Source organism: Anomalospiza imberbis, chromosome 18 (assembly GCF_031753505.1).
Source record: "Anomalospiza imberbis isolate Cuckoo-Finch-1a 21T00152 chromosome 18, ASM3175350v1, whole genome shotgun sequence".
Lineage (NCBI taxonomy): Eukaryota > Metazoa > Chordata > Aves > Passeriformes > Viduidae > Anomalospiza > Anomalospiza imberbis.
The window spans coordinates 11,383,084-11,411,001 of record NC_089698.1 but is presented as its reverse complement, the minus strand read 5'-3'; the positions used below and the strand labels follow the sequence as shown (position 1 = coordinate 11,411,001).

Below are 27,918 nucleotides of genomic sequence, written 5' to 3'. Positions count from 1 at the left end.
TGTCACAGGCACCCACACATCTCAAATATTGAGCAATGCTCTTAGGAGCACCTGTCAATAGGCAGCAAAGCAGGGAACCACCTGCAGCAACAGGGATGAGGGAGTTTTGAAATCACCTGCAGATGAAAGACATCCATAAGGACACAGCCACTGTCCCAGCACCAATAAATAAAGTAGAGGATTGGCATTCAATACCCTCAGGTTATACTTCTTACTCCTGTACTCAGAGCTGGGTGACCTTGGACATGTCCGCTCTTCCACAGCAGCAGAGGAATACTGTCTGAGACTCTGCTCTTTGCCATGGGCCATGCCGTGCATTAATGTGCTCAGCTCCAAAATCCTCACCAGGACACAAATGCAGAAGTACCATCACCATCACTCCAAATACAGTAGACACTGGCATGATTCAGAATTATTTGTCAGAAACAGCAAAACTGAGAGATCATATTTTACCTCTTTCTCATAAGTCTCAAGGGACATGTGATATAGAATGTACTCAGGAGTTTTCTCAGAGCACTAAACGCCCCTGGTAGTACTCAGCTCTGATGATTTATCTGATTGTTTTTAAGGAGACACATATGAAATTCATGTTTTCTTGGCAACTGAGTTCTTCAATAAATAATCACTGCAATACAAAGAGTCAATGAGACAATGCACTGCAGGGAAAGCTGGTGGACTGGGAAGCCTGAAAAAATGTTCAAAATGCTTTGAGACCGGTACTCCTCTGACAGGCAGGAAATCAGAGCAGGCCAAGGAACAGTATTATAGATTTATGGTTGACACACTTGCCTTCTTCATGAGAGAATTACCCTCTCCTCTCCATGCCAGTGAAGCCTGCAATCCCACTGACAGCCACTGTGCAAGCCACTAAGGATGGCTTTTATACCCCAGCCAGAATCATCATTAGCAAGAGAAACATTTGAGAAACTCACACAGATCTCTCCCTTCTAGAACTGCATGAAGGTGGCACAGAGCTGGAGAAGTTCAAAGCAAGGCCAGTTTCTAGCAGATTCCCTGGGTGGGGACAGCACACAAAGGCTGTGTCTGTGCCCAGCCCAGGGTACAATTCAGTGTAAGACCACGAGCTGAAGCAGGGAGTCTGTGGGGTTCACAACTCCTCCAGAAGTCAGGGCTGCAGAGGGACTCGCAGAATAGACAGGAGTGACATGGCAGGGTATTAGTCAGAGGCAGACAGCTCGTGTGTCTGAACACCGTGACATTACCTCAGAGATTTCAGCAAACTGAGTATTGGCTTGGCAGCATTTCTCTGCTGTCTCCATAGCAACTTCATAGTTATCCACAAAGGCCCGGTACACTCCCAGCTGGCTGGCCTGCAGGAAGCAAAACAAAATATACTAAATGCTGTGGAAGAAGGCAGTTTGGGATGGTCAGTCTTGGTATCCAATGATCAGGTCATGTTTCTTTCACACCAAACAACTGCAGGGAATGCTGAGCAGGCCCAGAATGACATCTCTGACCTCTCAACTTTGTCCAAGCAGCACTTGTGCCCCCATGCACCCAGTTCTACCCTATGCTGAACAAGTTTATTTGTGAAGGATGTGAAAGCCTATGAGAGTGACACATCCTTATTTCTGACATCTATTTTTCCCTTCTGAACTGCCAGATTAGCATCTATTAATATTGCAGCTCATTGATGTAACTGGAGCTGCTGGCTTTTTGCCACAACATATGAATCAGGGAGGAATGATTCAGCCCAACAGCACAAATGTGACCCCAGTAAGCTACTTGTTGGCCTTTGCATGATGGATATACTAAATCAAACCCAGATATTACCCATATCTGCCTTAGTGAGCATTATTATAAGGGCAGCAGAGTGCTGAAAATACAAAAGAGAGCATAATCTATTTGGATGGCAGTGACTGGGGCACTAGGTGACAGAAAATGGCAGTTTTTTCCAGCAGAAGGAATATGGAATTGGTCCAGAAGAGGATGGAACAGGCCTCAGAGTGCAGTAGTAAGTCATTATTATCACAGAGTCTTAGCACTGATCCCGTTTGCTGACTTAGGAACTTCAGCCATATTCATGCCAGAGAACACAAGATCCAGCATGGGAAATCCCTGGGTAGCCTCCAAGCTTGTCTGGAGTGCAGAGCTGGCTTTGTGCTGCAGAGCTGCCAGGCTGGGCTGGGCACACCTCGGCAGCCTGAGCCCGCAGTGCCGGGCAGCAGCCAAGGGTGCAGCAAGGAGACATTGCCAGGGGGCTGCACTCACCTCAGCACTGCTGCACCACGTGTGCAAGAGGCAGAGCGGGGAACTTCCCCACTGCTCCTTCCCTCTCCCTGCTGTCTCTCATAACCACTGTGCTCCTCGTTCTCTGTGGAGCTTTGTGCCAGAGCTGATGGAAGAGAAAAAGCCACTCCCAGGACAACATTCCCTGCACAAACTCTGTTAACAGGGCTGAGAACAGTGAGCTATTTCCTAGATGATGTTTTACTGAAAGACTAGAAACCAATCTCAACCCTTACACAAAATTACAGTTATGCCTGAAGCTGAAGAAAACTGTGCTCACTTATACCAGGGATGACCCCAGCAGCAAGGAGAGAATGAAATCTGTATTTGCCACTGAGGCACAATCCTGTGAAGACATTGCTGTCAGAATTACTGACCATTTGCAGGGCTTATGCCATTCAGATTTGGATGATGCCAGCTAACATGGCAGAGCTTTCAAGTTTCTCCATTTCCATGCAGTTCTTTAATTTTCTGCTACTCCTGAACAGTCTAAGCTTTCATTTTCCTCCTCTGAATGTGTCATCACAAAGACATCTTTTTCATTAAAAACTGAGCTTCCAATAAAAGCAATAATGCTCACACACTGTTTACGTGCTGGTTTAATTTTTTTTTCAATTAAAAAGAACCCACTGAAAATGAAACAAGAGTTGGTAGAAATGGCTGGCTTTTGGACATATTTTGTTTCTGAGGCCTATCAGTGAGGATGTTTGCTAAATATGTCTTCATTTCTAAAAAGAGCTCTAAAGAGTTTCCTTTCTAGCTATAAAAAATATGTACAATATATTCTCCAAAAATGAGAAGCGTATTTCACTCCCACACGCCTGGCATCTTTTCTTTTTCTCAACAGAAAAAGGTGCAATAACAGTCAATTTGATGTTGCAAATGGATCGTACTTTGTGCCAGAACACACGGAATTCTAAAACTCTTTGCATCCACTATCTGTAACTTCAATCTACTGTGCTGGTTTTTGCGTGAGAGTACAGAAAATTAGTGTCCCCAGGGACATCTGGATATTTCAGTGTTTATCATCAGACTGCATGACATGACCACGAGTAAACAGTCTGCTCCCAAAGATTTGATGTACATCCAGTGTAGATGCCTTATAAAGCTTGATGTTCTTGCTGTCTCTCTCATCTAGTTGCTTCCCAGTGCATGCCAAGAATTATTAGCTTTATCTCATCCAAGAAAGAGTTTGCAATTCCCACCACTGCTGTATCAAACCACCCGAAACTAAAACTGCTATGCCAGCTCAAAGCCTCCTGTACTAGGGCAATTTGTTCCTTTGTTTCCAATGCTAGTCCTACAAAATCAACAATTCTGTCACAAATGCAGAAAAATCGGGAACATAAGAGCAGAGGAAGGGCTAAACTCCTGCACCCGAGATCAGCCAGCAACAAGACATGGTCTGAAACAAAAGCCTGAGTAGGTGTGCAGTGAGTAGAGGAGTGCTGGACAGCCCTGCCAAGGAATACATTCAGGTCTTCTCCAAGCAGTGCTACTCCCATTGCTGCACCGCACGTCCAGGGCAGCTTGTGAGGCTGCCACTTCCAGCAGCCTTCTGTGTCTGCTTCAGCACCCAGCAGCAGCTGGGTTTGTCCTCTCAAACCAGCTGCTCAAATTGCAAACCATGAGCTATTCGCCAAGGCACCAACTTGACCCCTCCTGGCTAAAACATGCTGGCAGTGAAAAGCAGATTCCTGTATTTTCATCTTGAGCTGCTGGCATGTACAGAAAACATCATCTTCCAGGCCAGCTCCCCCTGCTCCATAGGGGATGGGGCTGATGCTGGGCTACACAGCTGCTAACAATTGATCGACCCTGGTAAAGCACACTCCCCAGCCAATAAACCCCTCACTGGAATGTCATTCCTACCCTGAGAACCAGAGGCACCTCAGGAATGCGGAGCTTCTTTTCTTTTCTAAAAAGGAAATAACAGCTTCTTTAATCCTTTGCTCTCTGCACATGCTAGGGGAGAGGCTAAAGGGGCCAAAGAAACCTCCTAGAATGCAAACAATTTGTCATCTGGCTCAGAAACTCAGCAATTTTAATTCAGCCTCAGGAATATGCTGTGTATGTCTCTGTCCCTTTTGCACTCAGAGAATTTTGTTGAGGTTGCTTGGAGGATTCTCAGCTGCAGGTTGACTGCATCAGCATAACAGCAAGGGGAACAGAAAGGCCAGGATAGTGGCAGAAAAGCAAAGCCAATGTGAAGACCATAAATCAGCACCAGGTAGAGCAAAGCACGAGAGAGGGAAGGATGTGTGGGGGAGCTGAACAGTACTGAGGAATGCTTCACTGCTGGCTCACTTTGCAATACTACCACTCTCCCATCGCCATTGGAAGGAAATGCTTTGAGGACTCTGCAGAAACCCTGGAGATTCAACATGTATGTGAAATTGTATTTATTTCACCACAACAGCTTGCTGCAGTCTTTAATTAAAGACAATGAAAGAGCCACTTTTGCTGTAGGGTCTCCACTGCAGTGGCAAAGTGAGGAGGTGAGAAACCTCTCATCTATTTCAGCCACAGACTCTGATCCCTTTGGTCTCTGCGGTCAGCAGAGGGAACCTCCAGCTCCTGTGAGGTGGGTGAGGGGTACCAGCACCTTTGGTGATGGCAGCTGACTCACCAGCTTTTGGAAGAGGTCCCCAACACGTTGCTGGTGACTCCACTGCTGCACTCGGGGAAAGAGCCCATCATAGAATTCTTTGTGGATCTCATAGAGCTCAGGCACTTTGAAGAATATTGTCTCAATCTGCTGACTGGTCAGCACGGGCTGGGAGGTGGTGGCAGCGGCTTTCAAAGGCTTCATAGGCTGAAATGAGGAAAGAAGGAAACAATTATCATGCAAACCATGAACATTCATCTTTGCCACACTGCAATACATCCCTCCATCCTTTTCATCATAATAAAAAGTGAGATTTGCATTCACACAACTCCTAAATCTAGACATGAACAAGTTCTCTCATGAGGATCAGCCACCCCTGGTAGGTGGATTTTCCCTGGATATTAATGCTGCAATTAAAATCCCTTTGCACTCCATTTCCCTCATCTCTGTCCAACTGTACAGCAATGTGTAATAATTAGCACAGGATACTTAAAGAGAGCTCCTGGATACTGCCACATTAACAACTCCCAAACTCTGCTACATCCAGTTCTTCCTTTAAGCCTCTCTCTTTACTGGAGGAGAAACAGGCACCTTTTGCACCCAGCAACTTGTAACCCATGGTATGTGAAGTTCAGAGAAACTCTGGATAGAAGCAGCAGTGAAAATTCAGTTCAGTGTTTGAACTGGCATCTGTCCCCAGCCTTACCAGCAGCAGGGCCTCCAGGTGGCTCAGGTAGGTTTCCTCACTGGCTAGGATTCCTGACAGGACCCATTTTCTCATCTCCAGGCCTTTCTCCAGGTCTGGCTCACTCTACAGATAAGTTGTTTAGGAGACAAAAAAAAAAAAAAAAAAGAGCAGGTTGCAGGGAGAGTAAGAAAAAACCCCGAGAATGAGGATGGAGAGTAAAAGACCATTCAATTGCCCAGAGCACACTTATTTTTTTAATTTACTTTCAGACTAAAAACCAAAACATCTACTTGTGCTCAGCATCTTATTTCTAGAAATATGCAAATATTAAAGAAATTTTTATTTACCAGCAACTGATACCACTTAGATTATTTACAGTTTTCAGCTTTAGTCATCCAACTGTGGTGTCTCAATCAGGTGCCCAGACCCCTTCACAAAATTCAAAACATGGAACTTAAAAATTCAGAATTCATCCTCCTAAACAAATGTTAGGGCCCTTGCCCTGTGCAATGCCCTCCCTCCTTCCACGGGAGCTCTCCAAAGCTGTGTTTCTGTGAGCAGACAGGATCACTCCTCTGCACCTCCCAGGTGTGCACGAACACGCCACGGTCACAGCCTGACCTGGCTCCACAGGGCTGTTCTTCCTCCCACTCTCTACTATTCCCTGAATTATTTTTCAGTGCCAGCTAGCACAGTGTCTATTTTTAGTGAGAGGATGGAATAATCAGCATGGCTTGGAATGCACACGCTGATTTTCTTATTGGGATTCCATGGAGTTCTTAACCGAAACAACTGAAGAAAGAGAGAGGGAAAACACCCCACATAAATACATTCAAGGGCTAATGGGAAAGACTAGCATGAAGTGTTAAGAGAAGCAGTAATCCCTTCTGTTGAATTTCAATTATCCTTCCTCTCAAAACTGTTACCTGAAAAAGTGTTTAACCTGATAAAGTGAAACTGAGTGTTTCCAAAAACTCTAAAAAAATGTGGTCGAGCAATGGAGGTTATAAATAATGAGAAACATTCCCCTTTCACAGAGTCCTATTCCCAGTTCTTTTTATTTCTGTCATTCACAGAAATAGCACTTTAGACTCCTGAAGCCTTTTTATGTTGTTAAATCTCTCTAAGAATAGAGTCAGAAGCTGTCTTTGAAAGGGTACATGCTTTTCAAGGAATTTGGGTAGGTTTTTTGGGGTTCCATCCTACTCTTAATATCCAGAGGAATCTTCAGCTTTTAATTTCACAGTGGGAGGATCAGGAAGCAGAGCAGTACACTCCACTCTAGTGACTGAATATACAGCCCTACAGCTGCCCCCAAAAAAGCTCCACTTAGTCTAGGGTCCTCTGCAGACGTACAGATGCGGTACCTGGGCTAGAGGTTCAGTTTGCAGGAACTATCACATCCTGAGTGTGACTTTGAGCCTACGTACAACACAAAGAAAGAAACAGATCCTCACGCTCCCAGATATTTCTGGATTCTGTCTCATCAATAACCATCCTGGTTTTTGAACAGTTTCATTAAATTTCACAAGCTATATTCTAGGCCTAAAAGTCTTGCAGCAACTACATAAAAATTTTGCAAGGTGTCAAATACCACCACCACCTCTTAAATAAAAGTGGCAGACAGAAGCTGTTCTAAGGAAATGAGTAAGATTTACACACACATTAGGTACTACATGGAAAGAAGAACTTCTCTTTGCATCCCACCCTTCAGTGACACTCAGTAAGAACCACAGTGCCGTTTAAAATCTTGAAAGGGCATCTCAAAGAAGGCAGAAATTTGTAATTCACCAGTCAGTGTTCAGAAGACTTCAGAAAACACAAGTGACAAACTACATGGTAAAATGAGCAGTGCACCAGACTGTGCATCCATGGAGCACCTGTGTGACTGGCACAGAAATGTTCAACATGGCTGTGACCACTCCTTATGGTCTCTGTGCCAGGAGTGCCTGCATGTGCAGCTCATGGACCATTTTGTAAGGCATGGTACACACACGTAATCAAGACAGGCAGCCCCAAGACGGTTAACAAAGATTGCCTTCATCCAAAGAGGAAAGGATGTGGCAGCCCTGGTGCAAGGAAAACACAATTGCTCTTGGTTTCCAAAGATTTCTTACGACACTTACAAAAGAAAAAGTGCAGCTACACAAAGTAGCATTGAGAAAAACTAACAGTGCTCCAAAGTCCACACTGCTGAGGATGAGGTAACTGGTCAATATTGACACAGCACTATAATGACCTTTACCAGGTTCTCTTGGAGGAGGTGAGGATTTAAACACCAGCTGGGTATGTTTGGAACATCTGTAATGAGCAGCACAAAATGACAAGTTATTTAAAGTACTTAAACTTCCCCATCACACAGTGGCACAACAGTTTTCCTTATAGCACTGAGAACAGTTTTTCTCTTCACAAGTAAAAGCTTTAATTTACAAGCCAGCCCTTGCTGGGCACCGTCAGCTGACGGAGACGGCATTTTCTGCCGGAATGCTAATTTCCTCCCTTTAAAAGAGATGTGCTTTCAGAGAGACAAACATCTCCCAGGACACACTGCAGGCCTTCCTTCCTGGCCACTACCACAAGGGCACTGTGCAAAGTCCACGGATTTGTCCTAACCCTTTGTTAATAGGGGCATTTTTCCAAGTGTGATGCTTGCAGAAGTGCAGCCTCGGCCACAGGCAGCCAGGAGGTAGGGCAGGGCCTGGCTGCTTTATGCTCTGCACAGCAATTGCTCAAGAGACCCTCAGGGGAGTTGTTCCAACAATCACAGGGCACATTACAAGATCTCCAATGCAGTACCTCAAATTTACATACAGCTTCCTCCAGTGTGAAAAGAAGGTCCCCTGCTCCTGCTGCGTCAGGGATCAATGCACCACCGGGGAGCTGCTCTGTGCATTGTGCTGCTGCTCCTGTTCCCTCCCGGGAGCTGTGTCCTGACAAGAGCTCCTGCCGAGGGAGGCCTTTGCTCACAGTGTCAGCTGGGGCTGCGTGGAGCACGACAAACATCTGGAAAACAGCCCCTGTGCTCCTTCAGCCTCAGGGTCCTTTTAAGTCACACTTGTTACGAAATGCACTCCAAGACTTGGTGCCAAAATCAGGAGGAAGAAGAGTAAGTTTATGATTTGGTATTACAACATTCCTCGCTTACAGACTTGGGAGCAGGCTCACCTGCTCGCCCAGAACAGGACAGCAGTGAGCAGGCAGAGACTGTGGGCCTGTCCTCCCAGCCTGCCCACGCAGCAGCCAAGCTGTGCCGCACTCTGGGCCAAGGGCATTTCTGCTCCGCCTGTGTCTGGCACAGAAGGGAAACAAAGAGCAACACTGACTCCAACAGCCTCGCTGCCCCTCTGTTCCTGCACTCCAGCCAGGACAGTTAAGAGGGAACATCCTGGGCATCAGTATCAAGTTCCCCACCAGTACAGAGAGACCTGCCAAGGCTGAGGCCTCCTTTCCCCTACCCGGAGCAGTCTGACATCTTTGAGCTGCTTGTGGCAAGTGGAGGAGCTGGTACCACATCTACCAGACCACAGAGGATGGGGAAAATACACCTATTACCAAAGTGCAGATGGGATGCTCCCAGCAGGAAGTGGGAGCAGCCTGTATTGGCAAACTCTAACCACTCAGCAGGGAGTGCCAGGTGGTCAGCAGTCCATCCCATGCTTCCTACCCAGCTTGGTTAGCCTGTTTTCCACTTGTACAAGTCTGACTGGTATTTCATGCTCTGACTGTCCCTGCCTCTTTGATGCCAGCACCCATGTCTAGCCTTTCCCCACTGCCCTCCCATCTTTTGGCTACCACTCTACTCACGTGTTTCAGAATAAATCTTACAGGACTGTACCAGGGCAGCAGTCAGAGCACTCCCTGCCGTGGGGACTGTGAGGAGCAAGCACCCAGCCAGATCTGAACAAACCAGACATCAGTGCTTTGCTTCCACTCCTCATGAACTACGTTTAAAAAAACATCAAAACAATAAGGAAGGTGGAAAGCAGGCTACAGGAAATTACACAGGTATCTCATGCCTGTAAGATCCTGGTGTTCTCCTCTCTTCTCAACTGGGTGGTGCTTTTTGCTATTCCAAAGCCTTAAAAAACAAAAGACTGAGTCACAGTGCAATCTTGCAACCTGAACCACAGTCAGTGAGAGGGCCTGGAAGCTCTGGAGGTATCAGAGAGCACACGCTGGCCCCGAGCCATGGCTGGGTTCAATGTGTTTACAGCTTGTCAGCCTAAGTACTTCAGTTTACTAACCAGGTTGGCATCGTGTGTTGTGTTCAATTACTGCAAGGCTGACATTCACCAGCTCCAAGGTTTAGATAGATTGGTCTCTTCCTGACTCTGGTTAAAGAACTCGGCGCTTCCTGGTTCTTGTTTAAATCAACAGCAATAATTGTTTTCTTGCAAATGTTAGAAGAGCACAGATTAGGAATCTGGAAATCACAATACATAAGATTTTGCAAAGAGGCTGTTGCTGACACAGCTCTTTAAAGAGAATCAGGGATTCAAAGCGGGCACAGAAAAGGCACTTTATCTCTTCCTTTGGTACAGGCTGTTCATACACCATGCAATGAATGTGTTTAAAGGCAAGGTTTCCCATAAGGACAGCTTACAAAGGAGAAAATCATTCAGTTCAATTTTTCAAGTGTAAATATGTTTGAAAGCTTCTGCTGGAGGTGTCTCATTGTCCTGATGATATTAAACAGGGCAAATTCTGTAATCAAGCCAATCATGCCCCATGTGGGGAGGGGAAGCAGCAGGGAGAGGAGCCAGCATTATTTATAACATCAGTACTGGTGTGCCAGCTCTCCTCAGGAAGGGCTGTACGTCCAGGCAGAGCCTTCAAGGAGCAAAGAATTGGAGAATAAAAAGGAAAAGCTTCATCTGTTAGGGGTGGATGATTAGGAAATGCTGGATGGGGAAGGACAAGCTAGCAAGAGTAGTACCAAGAGGAGCAGTAATCCCATTTACTGCTGTAGCTTCACAGGTCAGCTTCTCTGTATCCCCTTGGGACCAAGCTAGGAGCAAAATCCACAACCTGCTCTGCCACAGCCCTGCTCGTGCTGAGCTGGCAGACAACAGGAACAAAGGGGTCTGATCTGAGGACAGGCAATGGCTGCCAATGCTGCATCAACCATGGATGCACAGCAGAAAAGGAAACAGAAATTCTACCTGAAAGCCTGCAAGTACCAGCCAACTTCTCCTCCAAACAGAACAGACAGTAAGAAGTAGTCACTCAGCTTTAGCACTCCTGCTTCCCTTGCTCTGATATATGCAAGAATTGGAGAGATCTGTTTTGTCAAAAACTCATCTTCTAAATTCCTAAGAAGGGACTCTCCCCATTTCCTGGGGCAGTGGAATGAGCTCTGCTTTTCCACTGCCTGCCCTGCACTCACCTCCACAGAGCCCACACACATCCCTGAGCCCGCCTCTGCTGGGGAGCATCCTCAAAGGCCTTTGCTATTTCTGCACTTCCCAGGGCTGCAACCCCTCCTCATATGAGGAGCAGCACCAGGATGACAGTGAGTGAGGCTTCCCCCTTTTCCCAGCCTTCTTTAGCCTCCAGGCTGCAAGCTACCCACTCCAAAACTGGCAGTAACTCTTCTCTTCTGAAGGGTGCCAGTCACTGATTTTCCAGCTGTCCCTACACCTTCCTGTGGCCTAAGAATACTGCAGCAAGCTCTCCCTCTGCCCTCCTCTAACTTAATCCAGGTATCTTCCCTGCTCTTCACCCTCACTGTATGGGAAAGACAGACACATTCTCTCTCTTTCTGGGAGTGAATTACCACTATATTTTACCAACAGTCTGACACCTTCTGAAGCTACCAGCACTGTCTTATTTGGCAAACATTTGGACTGACATTTTCCAAGAGAGGTTTCCAGAATTTCTGTAAAGTTCAATCATAACAGTTCAGCTGTTACAGAAAGGAAGGTTTGGGAAAATTAAATCTCTTCTCAAGTTAAATAAACAAACAACTTAAGCATTAGTGGAACCTATTTCTCCTTTTTCCATTGTCCCTGTAGGCTTGCTTCAGAGCAAAGTTTGGCAAAAGCACTGGTTTTATGGCAGGACATGCATCAGCAGCCCAGCCTGAGATTCCAGAAGAGCCAGAAGAAATGGAGCAAGTTGAGTCAGACCCTACAAGCATTTGTTAAGGCCTCCCTTCCACACAAACGACAAGTCAAGGGCTGCTGAGATCCACACTGCAAACATCTGTGTTGGTTGTCCCTGTCTGGATCACAGACAAAGCTAATGCCAGTGCAGCCTCGTCCTCCTCCTTGCACAGCAACAGTCTGTGCAGCGGGCAGGGAAGAGGTGGAATGGCAATGCCCCAGCTGTGGCTGGAGGGACACCCTCCACCCAGCTGGAGGAGGCAGAGCAGGCAGCATCTCCTCATCTGCTCAGGAGATGCAGGTGGTAGGAGGGAGTAGAAAACACTGCCCAGGTGACAGAGTGCAACCACCACAAACCTCTGGAAGTCAGCTGCAACCCTCAGTTCTTGGAATAGAATGTGCTGGGAGTTGGTCACTCTACACACTGAGGGAGCAGCAGGAAGCTCCTTCACAAGCAGTCCAGGAGGTTTCCCTTCATTCTCTTCTAGCAAGAGACACTGCTTTTGGCACTCTGCACTTTCTCCATGGTGGCTGGACAGAGCAGGTGAACCCTGATGTGCTACCCAAGCACGGGCTATAGCTGCTCTAGGGAGGTGGAAGAACTCAGTTAAACACCTGGCGGAAAAATACAAAGCCCAGCAGAACAAGCCACTGTCAAAGCAAAATACCCTCAATATTCAGATAGCAAAAATGCAGTCCCCAAGAGGTCTCATGGATAAGGCAGATAAACATCACAGCAAAATTCTGCAATGCCTGTGTGATGATAAGTGAATTACTTAGATTTATATTTATATTTTAAAAATGTGAATATCATTCTTTGCTACATTTTCCATTTTCTGGGTGTCTGGCAGGAATGCTGTTAACTCTTGGTTGCAAAGTGAAATTAAAGGAATTTTACTTTAATGTGAAGAAAGCTGTGTTAAAAGTCAGAACCTTGTTTTGCAGAACATTAAGCACCCAAAATTAGCAGATGCTTCTCCCATAAGCTGTCTGCCCTGATTACCTGTGGTTAGTGAACATACCATCCTCTTATCTCACAGGAACACTGCAAGGACAATTAAGACCTGTGTGGCATTCCAGCTGTATCTGGACTCCATGGAAGCGAATGCTTCTGTACCCAGACCGGAGTTCGCAGTGTCCTGTAAATAAGGTGCACACTCTAGAGATGAAAATAAGGTGCAGCTCTGGAGATGAAATATTGAATCCTGCGAGTATCATTCACTCCATCCACTGCACAGTGCAGGAGCCCACAGGAAAGACGGGACAATTGAGCAATTCAAAGTTATCATAATGATTCAAGAGTTCTTAACTTCTAACGACTTTACAACCTTAATGTTTTGCCATGATGTATGTAGTGCATGCATTGTGTTGCTGCATGCAGTTCACTTCCAGACTCTGGTCATAAAAATAATCTGAAAATTTCAGAAGTAACTGCAGGCACCTCAGTTAAAAGGGCAAGAAGACAACTTTAAAAACAAACACATCTAAACAAAACATGTTTTCTGCTAATCAAGTTTATTACAAAAGAAAATGGAAGAGACATCTGTCCTGGTATTTCTGGTCCAACACATGTTATGTTTGGCTCAGGAGTGTGTTTGACACTTAATTTTGTTACTGTTGTCTTTTCCCCTATAGCTGAAAACAGCTCAGCAAAAGCCATCTCACAGCTCATGATGACTGAAAGTTTAACTTGCTTGGGAAATACCTGGATATAAATTTAGTCTCTTTCTGCTTGTCATGGACTGTCCAGGGATTGTCATCTGTGGACTGATTACAGACAGGATCAAGTGAAGCTGCTGAGGTTCATGATTAGAAGTCCAATCTGTATCAGGACACCTCTTTCTTTTGGAAGCCATGAAACATCTTTTTATAGTCAGAGAAAAGAAAGCAGCAATTTATGTTAAAAATGATTTTTGAAGAAGAAGCCTTCAAGCATTAGTAAAGTAACTTTTAAATTAACTACTGTTAAATGCTTATGAGGCAATATTCAAACAAATAAAGAAAAATATTAACTATTAGGCAGTGTCTCCTCCAGGCTCTGTCATAACTGGTTCTTTGAAGATAACGCTCAGCCATGTGTAGACACACAGTGTTTTTTCCTTCATCATAAGAAACATAACCTGAAAATCTCAAGCCAATTTTAAAATGGTCTTGGAGCTTTTTGAATTTACTAATGATAATTTCTTCACTCAAAAGCCCCTTACATATCACAAGAATTCTCATCTTGAGAGATAAGAAAGCATCTCAAAATGAATTCACTAAAGCATAAGCAGCTAACTAGATTCTACACTTTACAGTCAAATAAAACCAAGCAAACACCAACAATATATCTACTTGATAATGCTTTAAGAGATCCTGACAATGATTTTTATAAATGAGGAAGGACAAGGACACTGTATCAGGAAGGATTCTTAGCCCAGAATTCATCCTGGAAGAAGTAAGCATAGCTGTGACAGTAACCAACAGGGAGCAGAAGGATGTGTACAATGATGGTTGGTGGCACTTCTCAGACTTGCCTTTTGATGCAAGATAAATAAAACTGCCTGATAATGGTGATGGTGTTGATTTACATGTACATTGATATCTCTAAAATATCCATAATTATCTTCCATGATGTCTTAATTAACAGGAAAGAACAATATAAAGGCAGCACATAAGTTAAAACACTTGGATGAGAGATTTCAAAGTGTCATTTACAATGTGGGAACTCAAGATTGTTTGGCACATTTTCTTTGAAGTAATGTAGGAAGGAAGTGACAGTTGTCTTTGTGCTATTGAACGTCTTTATGAATGATTTGGGGAACCCAGAAGTTTGAAAATGACAAAAATATTCAGGAAAACAGCAACTTGGGACTCAAGTGCTCTGCAATCTACTGCAAAATGATAAAAAGAAACAAAAGGTTGAAAGTTCAAGAGACTAATCCAAGCTGAAACAAAGACATTTTGGGCTGTGAAGACAGCAGAGCTAAGAGTTCTTTACCAAGGCATGCAGATGACCCACTACCAAGAATATTGTAAAACCAAAAATAGAAATTTTCCTACAGTTCCAAGCTATAGCCATCTACTGAACCTGAAGCAAAACCAAAGCCAGGTAGACTGAAGGGCCATGTTAAGCCACAGGTCAGGCAAGGCAGCCCCTTCTATATTTTTAATCTACGATAATTGATTATATAGACAGCTATTTAGTGAATAGTCAAATCCATTACAAGTAGTGGCCATCTCCCACCCAAAGTCACCGTTTCAGAGCTGGCATTTTGAATTCTTTTTATTCCATTTTCACAGGGTGAAGGAAACAGGTCTTCCAGATGCTTGATCAAAACCCTTAACCTACCTGAAAATAACTTTTATTTTCCTTGTGAAAGGCAATGACAACTCACATGCAGAGACGTATGAATGTATTTCATTCCACAGCCTCCTTTCCAAAATATCTGCTATTTAGAGACCCTCTCAACTGCAATTAGTCACCAATTCTCTCCATTAAAATGCACAAAAGGCTCAAAAATCATATACACAACATTGAGCCCTGAAGTTTAGGCCTAGCATCTGCTAAAATGTACAATGTATAACACCAGGCAGGGCTGTATCGTGTCGGGTGATGTCCCACAGCACTGGCAGTCCCCGCTAAGCCCGACGACCCCTGGCAATCCTGCAAGGCTTTGCTGGGAGCAGGGAGGCAGGGAAGGACTCACTGATTTGGTGGATTCCAGGGAGCCCGAGGACAGCGTGTCGCGGCTGCCGCGGCTCTTGGAGCTGAGGTGCGGCGAGGAGGACGGCGAGTCGTCGATGTAGGGCATCATGTCATGGTGCCGCCTCTGCTCCTCGGCGCGGTCAGCATCGTACGCGTAGCCGGGCGGGGTCCCCCCGAACGGGGCATCTGCAAAACACAACACAGCCTCTGTGTGACATCCACATTCTCTGCACAGAGAGACGTCATTCTGTCTCTCAGGAGAAGCACAGAGAGAAGAAGGGAAAACAATCTTTATCTCTGCCCCTTTGCTCTCCCCATGTGGAATGTGGTGTGGAGATTGTTCACCTGCAGTGATGGCTGGGTTGGATTCTGGTGAAGGTTGTTTGGGGTCAGTGACCAGTGGGATCCAGCTGTGGCTGGGGCTCTCAGCAGAGTCACGGGTTTGTAGTTAGATAGGTAAGTAAGAAGTATGTAGAATAGGATAGTCTCTCTTTAAGTAGTATATTAAGGTAATATAGTATAGTTTTAATAAAACTATCCTTCAGCCTTCTGATCTGGAGCCAGACATCATCATTTCTTCCCATCTGGGGTCACCTGTTATACTATAGCTCTGCTCAGCCTGCTCAGGCAGGGCACGGGCTGGGCAACACAGGCACAGCCCCCCAGCTGCTGGGGTCAGTTATCAGGAAACCCAAAGTCAAACATACATCAAGGACAGGAGTAAATATAATTAAATTCATGTTGTCACTAAAAGTTCATTTCACTTATTCTAAGTCCTAAAAGGCAAAGTCCTTTCTTGCATTAGTGGTCATTTAATTACAGCCCTCACATCTTCCTTCAAAAGCATTAGCACCAAAATAAATGCTTTTGCTGGCTCCATAAAAGTTACCAGTCTGGGTTTAGGAAGCTACTGGGTAACAGACTGGCTTTTCTGCCAATCAAGAGCAGATGATGCCCCTGCCAGTTTATGTAAGATAGGTAATACATAACTCAGGGGACAACTGTAACTCTCTCCATAGCTCTCAGCAACAAGAAGAATAGGAAAAAAAGGTCCTACATGTCAAGTGAACCAACCTACTAACAAAAATAAAATCCTAAAAGGTCCTCTTCTGCTGACTGCCCCTCCTCCTATTTTGAGCTTAACCCCTTAAACAAATAAACAAACCACCACACTGCTCCCTTCTATACATCCCGTCTCCCCTCCCCCAAAAAGCCCTAAAACAACACATCCAAAACACAAGCAGAAAAGGATAGTGGTATGAGGAGTCAAGCTAACCATTACTGCATGAGACAGCAATGAACCTCTGCAGGAAAAGTGAGTAGCAAAACTGGTTGTGGCATCTTTAGTTGCTGTGTACAGAGACTGCTCCTGCAAAAATCTGTAACAAGGATACACAGAGCAGCTCCTTCTGCCATAAGCTAAAAGGATTTTCATCTCTCTGCACAAAGAAATATACACAGAGGAGCCAAATTTGGTGTCTACACAGTGACACTGCACCACAATCTCCATGGGCCTGTGAAGCACTTTCACCTGGCAATGCCCAGCAGTGTCCTGTGTGTGACAGTAACAGCCATGCACGCGCCACTGCCCACAGAATGGCAGAGCTGTTCCTCCTCTGTAAGACACAGGATGCCACCTTCTCCCCAAACTGAAAAACAGCCCCAAGGAGACAAGCTAGATCTGCCTTTACAGAAGCCAGTGAGCCTTATGGGAGACAAAGCCATCAAAAAATGAAAAACAGTTACACTTGAACACAAGCAGAAGCGATTTCTTGTTTTCACAAATATCCAGGTTCTGTTAAAATAATAAGCAGCTGCTGCCAAGCATACTAATAATCCTGTTATACATCACTAAGGCAGGGTGGAGGAGTAACATTTTAAAGCCCACTTTCCTCCCTCACAGTAAACTCAGTTAAAGTATGACTCATTTCAGTAAAAGATGTGAACTTTATGTGGAACCGAATAAAACTTGATCTATGTGGCTTTTGCAGGAGGGAGAGCTGGTCTAGGGAATTTACACAAACAATATACTGAAAACCCAACAATAAACTCACTGTAGATGTGAGCCTCTGTCTCAGCTTGTACCAAATGCCACCCAGCTAAGTAACAGCCTGGTACAAGGCCTTGAGGCTGCTGAAGGACTGTGGCAATATTATTTTAACAAACTCAGTGAGTTTTATGTCACCCACCTGCTCGAGTTATTACCTTGTGCTCAAGCTCTCAAGAATTCCTCAAATGACTTGTTAGACTGTGCACAATCACAGCAACAAGAGGGAAGGTGGTATCTGTTCTCTGGAAGGAACTTTGGTCCAGGTGTCAGAGGTTTCCAGAGTCCACAGCCATTCAGAAAACACCATATAAGTTGATTTGCTAAACAGTGGCTTGAATGGGAGCTGCTGAAAACAGGAACTTTCTAACCCAAGAAACCTGTGATACATCACTGACAACTGAACACGGGTGTTATCCAAGGAGGAACATCAGTACTGGGCACTTCTGCTGGCCTCAAGCCCACCCAAGGAGGAGTTCCTTTTTCCTGCAGAAGTCTCTTCAAACTATTCTTACCCAAACCCATTCTCCGCACTCCTGCGGTAACAAGACCAAGTCGCTCTGTGGAAATTAAGGCAGGAATATTTTTTGCACTCCCAGTGCTCACTCTCAAAATGAATAGTTCGCTCCACTTTTTTTAGTGGGGGAGTAAATGCAGACTAAAATACATTAGCAGAAAGGCTTGCAGTGAGTAACAGTATTTCCACTTTCCTCACTTTCTCCAGCTAAAAAACAGCTTCACACTTCTACCTCCCATAACATGTTCTGTCTCCTACTGCACAGGAAAACCTTTACCTGAAACTGGAGGAAATGCCAACTGGAGGATCAGCTCAGAGGGATATTTATTCCTAGCTTTGCAACAAGATTCAGTCTACCTTTGAATCACTTTGTCTCCCTAGCCATAAAAAAGAAAATAAGTCATCTTGCAAATCTATCAGTATCACAGACTGCTATGAGATCTGTTCATAAAGCCCCATACAGAATTTAAAACTTTATTTCTGTATCCTCCAGGGATTCTTCACACATTAAAAAGCTTAGAAGTAGTTATAATCCTTCTTCTTTCTATTATTGCTGAATGCAGCACTGAAATCTACCTATGGAGATTTTAATTATCTCAAAGGCAGAAAGACCTTCTTGCTTTTATTTGCCATTTTTCCCAGAAAAGCAGAGTACTGCCATAGCCAGACACACTAAGCAAGCCTGAGCACCAGGAACAGAGGTAGCCTTGTGGCTCTGTGATCAAAGAGCCCGCTGTTGCCAGGGAAACTGGGTTATTCACATCTCCTCAGCCCAGCACAATGCTCACAGGCTGCTCAGCCTCCACCTGGGAGCAAAGGACCAGAGCAAAGGGATCAGAGCCAGGAGCTCACCTGCTCTGACACTTGCAGCTGCTCTAGGTGCTGCTACGCTCGGTGGCAAGTGGAGACAGCACATGGGCTCAAGCAAGAGCACTTGTTTCTTAGCCAGTGTCTCTGCTAAGGTGAGCATTAAGAGGGTTCTTATTCTCATTTTAGGGCCACCCAGGCTCAGAGTTACTATCAATAACTTTGCCATCAAGGCCAGAGGAAGGTGAACCACAGCAACAACAGATAACTGCTGACAAGAAAAAGGGCAGGCAAACAAGGCTGATGGGCTCCACCACGGTGTGCTAAGAGAGCACAGAGAGAGACACCTAGGACACGGTCCACGTGTGCTCTGCTTCTCATCTCACCACCAGGCACAGCCCTTTCTCCTCCTCTTTGGGCAACCTGAAAGAGATCTCATCCCATAGAGAAGAGCAGCAGCCGTGACTTACAGAAATGAGCCCTCTCAGCACACAACAGGAGCTATTTCTACCCCTGGCCCTCTGATATTCTCTTACAGTACCACTCTCCTGTACCAGCAAAACAGGCTGTGAACCACCTGGGGCAACAAAGGCTCATCATTAATTCACCCATTCTGCAAAAAACCACTCAAGCATTTACTTCCACCTTTAGTTCTGACAGCAACAGCCTGGCCTTGTTTTGTTTCAGCTTATATGAGTCTGTTCTAGCATTTCCCTCCTCAGTTACTGCTTCCATCCTCTCATCTTGTTTTTCATCTCTGTTCCATTTTCATTTTCTTTTGTTTTTCTCAAACATAATATTCCTTTCCTCTGTGACCTTGTGCCTCCCCCTCTTCTAAAATGCTTCCCTCCCTCACTGCTTCAAATTTCACCTGGCTGGGGGGTAAGGAAGAATCTAACAAATTTACAGTTACAAATTCACTGGCACTCAGAGAGAGCACAGCAACACTGCTCCCTTGCCCTGTTGCCTACACCCTTCCTGCTGGGTGCCACATTCATTCTTTGGAAATATGAAATCATAGACCTAATGTGAAAGCAGGAAGGGTAAAAGAAATTAACTTCTAAGTAAAAAGAAAGATTATCTGCATCTAATCCACAGCCACACAATGGTTCAAATGCACATGTCATACTTTCACAGCAGCACAACATCCATAGCTGCTTGAGAGGCTTAGCAGCAGCATGCAGAGAAGATTCCAAGCGAGCTGTGCTCCAGCTAATCCTGCTAAAAGAGCAGTGAAGCCACAGCAGCTCAGACCTGCCTGCCTAAGTAAATACCTAGAATCCTGGAGGGGGAAGGGAGCTGTACCTCCTGCCAAAGCCCCACATCACTGTGGCTTCTTTGTGAATGGTACCATGGCTAGCACAACTTTGTAATGTCTACACTCACTCCAAAAGCATCCCCACAGCTGCAGAGCAGAACAGAGCTAAGGCAGTTTGCACCCTTGTGTTTCTGTGCCAGGGAATGTGTGAGGCCATAGCTTGACAATGCATTGTCTTGGCAGCAATAGGGTTTTAGGTTTCCCCCACTAAGCCATAAACCACTTCACTGCCCTTTCCCCTCTTATCCCCTTAGTTCTGCAACCCCACAGATGCCTGTGGTCCAGATAAAGAACTCAGCCAGCTCAAAGAAAAATATCTTTGACGCTTCCCTTCTAAGCTGGATCAGCTTTGTGATCTAGTTCATGGCTCAGAAATCCAAACTGGAAGGATACACACAGTAGATACGGGGTGGGTACACTTAAAAGCTTCTACTGCAACTGAAGCAAAACACTGCTTCATTTTCCTTCAGGCTGAAGCTCAGTCAGTTCCTGGGATTTACACGAGGCTGCTTTAGGGATAAGTTACCGGAATGCAACACCCCTTCTATTTTTGTTTTTCCTTTGTAACCTTAAAGTTACTAATGTGCCTTCCAACCTTAGCTCCAGCTTTTGCATATCACTGTTCACTTGGTGATAAACAATACAGAAACATGTCATTTTATTTCTTAGTGCTGGCCAGGCTACTTGGAGAAGGATCAGGGATTCAGGCCCAGTGCTGAGCACATGCCCAAGTACATCAGTGTGGATGGGCTGTGAATGCAGTTGCCTGGGGAATGCAGCACTGTTCTCTAAAAGATATAATAGCCAAGCTGTGGAAAGTTAAACATCTTGCTTAATTCTTTGACATATCCTGAATCATCATCTCCAAACCCAGGAAACAGCACACTCAATATGTACAATTTCACACAAAACTGAGATCCACAAATGATATTTATGGTGTTTAGCTATACCAGGAGCCTGTCCCCCAGGACACAAAGATCAAATATCAAAAGAAAAAGAACAGATATGTTTGCCATGTCAAATCCCTACGACTTTACTTTTTTTGTATGGATAAAGAAAAAGCTCTGCTAGGATGCTAAACAGATTCAAAACAAACTACTTTCTTCATCCTTTCTATCTCTTCTCTACATAAAGACAGTACACCTACATTGTAAGGATGTTCAGCGAACCCTGAAGCCCTCCCTCGTACAAAACCAATTCATTTAGCAACAAAAAGTCCCATTAATTTGTAAACTCATTCTTCAGTACGAGATAAAATCAAAGACAAACCATCCCAAGTTAGCTCCAAGCTTGTCTATGGCCTCAGACCATGTTTCTCCTTTAGGCACATGAAGTGAAGCCAGCTATCGGTGCTGACAGACTCTTACCAGGCACCCCATCACTGAAAATGTCCAGAGGATGATCCCTCACCCTGCTGAACGAGCTGACTGGGAGCATGGGCTGCAGTGAAACACAACACAGCTCACCCAGGAAACAGCCATCAGCTCAAACCCAGAGTTAAACAAGCAGCTTCACACAGGCTGCACTTGTCCCTTCTGCAGGAGATGTGAAAGCCTCTCCAGGGAACAGAACAAAAGGAAACAGCACCCCGGGAAGGGAGGTTTCTAAATACATTGCTGAACACTAGAATGACAACTGCAGCTTATGCAGCATGCAAAAAAGGAGTTAGTGAATCCAAAATTTCAGCAGATTTTCCCACCAACATCCATTTCAGGTTTGCACCCTCTGCTCTCTCATTCCAGTAAGTAATCTCTCAACCATGTGGAGAGGCCGCAGGAACAAGACCTGTGACATGTGAATTTTACACAATACTTCAATGTCTGCTAAGGAAGGGTAAGACTCACATGTGAGTCAAGTGTATATGTGCATGTACAGGTTGAGAATTGCTTCTTATTTTTGAGATGGAAGGAGGAGAAAGCAATGTACCTTGTATATGGAAGCAGCAAGACAGCTGGTGGTTCTCTCCACCCTCCCTCCCCCAGGGGGATCCCAGGCCATGGATGTTAACCAGCCTCCAAGAAACTTCTGTCTCCACCACAGATGAGCTTTATCCCCATAGCAGACAGCGCCTTTAAGTCTTTAGGAGATGAATTAACTGCAGTCCACTTTTAATCTTTTAGGTGTGTCAAACCCAGATCATTAAACATCTAAAAAAGAAGATCAGAGTTCTTTAATCTGCCCATATATTCCATGAAGAGTTCATGCAGAGACTAGAGGACAGGTCTGATCTGTTTGTAGCAGCATGTTACTAAAACATGTTGCATTTGCTCTCATTGGTGCATTTGTGGGGACAGATCAAACATCCACGCAAATCTAATGCCCATGCAGAAGAGGTTCCATGATCCACCCATTATGGGAAAGCTGGGACTACTGAGGCCATTCTCCACCTCAGGGAAACCTAAAGCATCCTCCCACAGGACAGAAGCAGCTGCTCACTACAGCTACAGAGAGTCATTAGAAAAATCCAGGAAGCTAACCTGATTATCCAGCAGAGTCCAGACATGAGTGCTCTGCAGCATGCAAATTCCAAGGATGTCCCTTCTGCCAGCACAAGTTCCCTGCTGCTCATCTTGACTCCTGACAAGTCCAGCCAGCAGCCCCGGAGTGCTGCACGCTGAGGAATCACACGCACCTCACACCCAGCCAGGCCTGCACAAAGTGCACAGCACAGCAGGCAGAAGGGCAGGAGCAGCAGAGGGGTAAATTCCCATCTCTCCAAGACATCTGACACTCAGAGCAGTTTCAATCCAACTGAAATACTGGGAGGGAAGCACAACCACTGCACGCCACAAACCAGACAGGGGAGTCCAACCGATAACAACAGCTGTGATTATGAGGAGAACAGGTTCCATGTTTAGATGTGGCCTTTCAAATACAGGGTTGTCTCCACAGCCATTTGTAAATTCTAGGATATACTACAAGCGGTGGGGTGTGACTAACATTAGGAGACAAAGTTACACCCATTGTCACTGCAGAAGGCAAGCCTCCAGCATGTTCCTGTGACAGCTGACAGTGCCTATGTCCCAATGGCTGCTGCACATCCTCCCGGGCACTTACGAGGTTTAATGGGCCCCACTTACGGCCTCAACACACACATAGATGAACAAGGGATGTTCCCAGCACGACTGGCTGCAAATACCTTGCCAACAGGTAAAGACAGAGAAGTTTGGTCAAGGCACACAGGTACCACCTGCTCAAGGAAGAGAGCACAAACACTCAGAGTGCAGGCCAGGGCCCAAAGCAGTGAAACTCCTGCGACCTTTTTTCTTTTTCCACTGTTCCTCCTGTTTACCACTGAGTGATAATGGCACAACACGACACCCCATACCACAGATTATTACCTCAGGTTCCTGCCTTACTGAGAGCAGGAACATGCTCTTTCCTTACAGCATCTATGCCTTTAGATTCCTCTCCTGTTTTATGTTTTCTCAGGCAAGCTGGAAAGGTTTCCATGTTCAGTTCATATTGGCAGTCAGGCCACTGGATGTCCTTGGCAAAGGAAACCCCAAAGCACCCTGGAACACCTTCGCAGTTTTCTTTTCCACTCATTACTCCGGATTGTGCACCAAGCTTAGCTGTCCTCATTTACTGCAAGTCTAACAGGAAGAAAGCAAATTTTAGGCCTGGCTGTTCACATGTAGAGACTTTTCAGCACAGAGATACATGGACAGGCAGCTACATTCTGAAGGATGTGTGGCTTTGTGCCAAAGGCACCAGAAGCTTTAGCATTGACTAGATCAGAGGTGCAAACTGACTGAAAGAGAGAAAAAGTTTCCATGAAAAATAAGGTAAAAAAAAACAAGAGCAAAACCAAACAAGTAAACAACCATGAACCATGCACTGCTGTAAGGAGAAGAACCTGGAAGTCAAAAGTATTCCCCAACAAAAACAGGGCCTTCATTATGAGGACTAAAGTTTTAGGATTCAAGCAGTTTCCCCTGTGTAGGTTCCTGTCCATGTCCACCCACTGTCCCCTAAATCACATTTGCAGGGACCACGGCAGACCACAGTAGGAGCTGGCTAAGCTAAAAATAACTGGAAAGTGTTATTTGGTAAGGCAGAGCAGTTCCTGTTCCATTCCACTGATCCTCTCCACACAATGCAGCAGCCTGAGAACACAGAGGTGGGATGCAGCAAACGTGACTGCTCAGGTCAGCACTACTGCTGTGCTCAAACGACAGCCTTCATTTCAGTTCTAAAAAAAACCAGCAGCAACAAAGCCCAAGTGGAAACTGCACGTACTGACTGCATCGGGAGGGCTGCTGCTCTCATACCCAGGGTGGCTCTGTCATCTGCCAGGTGAATGGAAGAAAATTCCAACCATGACCAGCATCACATTTACTATTTTGCTCTTCACAGTTGTCTCAGAGTTTTGCAGTCACTTCAAACATTTGGTAACAGGAATCTCCAGAGAAGTAGATTATAAAATTAACTGAAACAAAATGGAGCAATTCTCACCCCATGATCTCTTCAAACCCCTCCCCATTTCTATAGACACCTTTTCCTGTATTTAACTAGAGCAGACCAACAGTCCTGGCATATGGAGAGGAAAGGGCTTGTTCAAACAAGAGTTTAACTGAGCTGACAGTTCTGTGAGAAGGGAAGGGAGGGTCAGCCCTAGGCAGCGAGGGGTATTAAAGTCTTTTTAAAAGAAACAGTACCATGTCTGATAAGAATACTGTCGTGTTTCTAGATCTTCAACCTCTCTCAGGATGAGTTGCTTTGGCTTTATTTTTTTTGCAATATTGTTTTGTTTTCTCACTAATGCATCTGGGACACTAAGAAGCCAATAAAGGTAGCTCCCTCTTCCTGTTTACACTGTAAATCTTCCCATTGACATCTTACTTATAACACTGTGAAAAATAAGCTATTGATTTACTATCTTGGCCTAGAAAAAGCAGCCCAAGCTAAATGCCTTGCTGGGCAGATGGTTCTGCCTACACCACTGACAACCCTTTCTGAACACAGCTGCTGCCCAAGCTCAGTGCCTTCCTGTCATCTGGCTGGAGAAGAAAAAACACTTTTGTGTCATTCATAATCATGGCAAGGTAGTTATAGGAACTTCTTTTAATTAAAGATGCTGAAGGTGGAACACAGCTTCCTACCAGCATCAATAAACACCATCTTCTCCCCATACCTTTCCCCTTGAAACCACTAGTTTAAGATGAAGGTCAAGGTCTGCTCTGGGTTAGGAAGTTCTCAGCTGACACACCACACCACCTTTTCACTAACTGTGTGCTTCTGTGTGGAACCTGCTTTTAGAAGCAGAAGTCCTCCTCCAATTATTATTAAGAAGAATTTTAGAAAAACACAATCCAAGAACAAGCAGCACAGTGGTGCCAGAGTTCTCTGAAAAGCAGAAAAGCAGATGAGAGGAAAGACCTCTCAGTGTGAGCTCATGGTGTACTTCATCAGGCACCAACTATGCTGGTTGACACTTCAGCATCACTGACTGGTCCATTGCTGTTCAGATTTTATTAAAACATGGGATAAGAGGGAGCTTATTTTGGTAACACAGATGTGTTACACCACCACTTCATTAAGCCCTGCCATCCCACAGCATGAATGAGCCAACAAGGGATTTTGAAGACATGCCAAGGGGAAGCACTAAAATGCCAATGAATTTCAGCCAAAGGAAAACAGGACCACATCAATCCCAACCAAGACAAAACAACCCATGTAGGTGATGGTGTCCCCCACGAGTTTTGTTCTGTACCCAGACTTGTGGATACCAAGCAGAGCTCCTGCTCAGACACCAGCTCCCAAAGCAGACTGAGTGTTCTCATGCCCAGCAAGTCACAAAGCTGTTTCACTCAGAAACTTTGCACCAAGGCCAAGAACTGAGCTCTTGCAGCTCCCCAGTACTTCGAGGAGAGCTGTGGATATGCAGGGATACACAGAGCCAGGCAGGATCAGAGCCTGGCTGCCTGAACAGCTGTGACAGCCACACACACACATTCTTCAAGGGCAGCCAGAAGCTGCAGTTCAGCTCAGCTGGTGCAGGAGAGGGCAAAGCAGGAGAAGGACTTACCTGTGAAACCAGCTCTGTCCACTGCAGGCCCCTCTGCACTATTGCTGTACTGCAGGTGATGGAGCCAAGGATTGCCCAGGGAGGACTCACCCCCAGGCAAGTCACAAAATAAACAGAGTTCCAGGGGAGTGTGTCTCCACACCCCACATCCCTGCACAAGAGCTCCTTCCCTTGAGGTGAAAAAAGCTTGTTAAGGAAACACTCTGTGTCCAGAGTTAAAAACCACAAAACACATACACCAAGTGTCTGTACACGAACACACACACACATTTACATATACACCCCACAGAAGAAGACTGAGCAGCTGTCCCAGCTATCTGGGGGCAGGATTTGGTCTGCCAAAATGCAGGCTGAACCCAAGCAATCCACAGCAGACTCCTACTGAGCAGTCTGCACAGCAGGGTAAGATTTTAAAAGATTAAGCAGTACAGCATGGACAGTCTCATACAGAGCAGACACAGCCAATGATGATGCTTGCTGCTGTTAACACTTTCATTTCCAAATTCCACTGCTTAATAAAAACAGGTGAAGAGTCTGAGCAGCTATTCCAGAGCATAACAGAAGCCAGAAGCAGAGAATTTTCACAGGACCTAGTTTAAAGTAAGAAAACTTTAAAATCAATACCACAGCAAAAGAAATGCTTTCTCCATATGGCTTTGGAATTACTTTCTCCTTTTATTTCCAGTGACACACCCCTCCCAAAAGAGCCAGACAACTATCCTTCAAGCTGAAGCACTGAAATTCCAGAAGGAGTGATAATCACAGTGGTCTGACACTGGCACTTAAGACCTGCTTCTGATTTCAAGCCTGAAAAAAAAATCAATTATTTACCAGAATTACGACCTACTTAGCAGATAATAGCCTGGGATCTCCTCCCTCCCCCCTTTACAAGCAACATTTTGCTAGAGAACAAAGCATTAAAAAGGCAAATATGTGGGAGTAGCAGGAACAGGGGCTGTTTTCAGGAGCTCTCAAGCCCCAACGCACCCACATCCCTGCCCGGGCAGCTCCCAGAGGGCAGCTGGTGATGGGAAGCAGCTCCCCTTGTGCCAGGGACCCCTGAGCCCTTTGCTTGGCTGAGTGCTGCAGGGAGCTGGCCTGCCTGCCTGGCACTGGCACCACACCAGTGCCCGTGCAAACCCTGGCTGTGACATGTTCTGCATGAACTGACACTGCAACCAGTATTTTGAGAGGAGAACAGTTCTACAAACACAAACACAAAGAGCAGCTCTATGGAGGGCAGCCTATAACTATGAAGAGAAAACTTCAAATATTTAAGACAAGATCCAAAATCAAGACACTGAACTTCCAAAAGCCCTTTATGTGGGGCAAGAGATAACAGAACTTGGTGCCAAAATGCATTACAAGTACACATATGGTCTTGGCACCTTAACCAGACACCTTAGAAAGAATACAGACCTAAATGACTCTTTGGCCTCATTCAAATCATGTTAACAGAGGTGGGATATAGAAATTTACAGCAACTTGTATTGCAGTGGAAGGTACTCTAACCCCACCTATCCCCAAGGAACTGATTTAGAAATTCTGTCAACCTAAACTCCTTATAAAGTCCAGAGGCATGCCCGGAAGCAAACGAAAATCTTAGATGGGATAAACTGCTTACTGGAAGGGATCAATCACTTGTCAACAGAAGAAATCCTCACAGTTATGCTCCCCTGTCAGAGGGAGAGGATACAGGCCATGGTTTCTGACTTGACTGGACCATTTTGAAAGGGAAAAAGATTAGCCAGGTCCAGATACTTGCTCTGAACTGAGTAAATTGTATGTACAGCTAATGTTTGTGCCAGTAGGGGAGCACACGCCCAGAAGGATGGCTGCACTCCTCCATGCAGCACAGCT

At 45.3% G+C, this 27,918-nt stretch overlaps 1 protein-coding gene across 1 annotated transcript in view; it reads right to left on the bottom strand.

The window, feature by feature from the left end:
• The window catches only part of BCR (BCR activator of RhoGEF and GTPase), a 99,831-nt gene that overhangs the window by 36,151 nt on the left and 35,762 nt on the right, over positions 1-27,918 (bottom strand). The window contains exons 2-5 of the mRNA XM_068209077.1: positions 15,340-15,524; positions 5,565-5,669; positions 4,880-5,065; positions 1,224-1,331 (exon numbers count right to left, since the gene is read on the bottom strand). Coding sequence (XP_068065178.1) covers positions 1,224-1,331; positions 4,880-5,065; positions 5,565-5,669; positions 15,340-15,524 — 584 coding nt within the window. The remainder of the gene's footprint in view (positions 1-1,223; positions 1,332-4,879; positions 5,066-5,564; positions 5,670-15,339; positions 15,525-27,918) is intronic.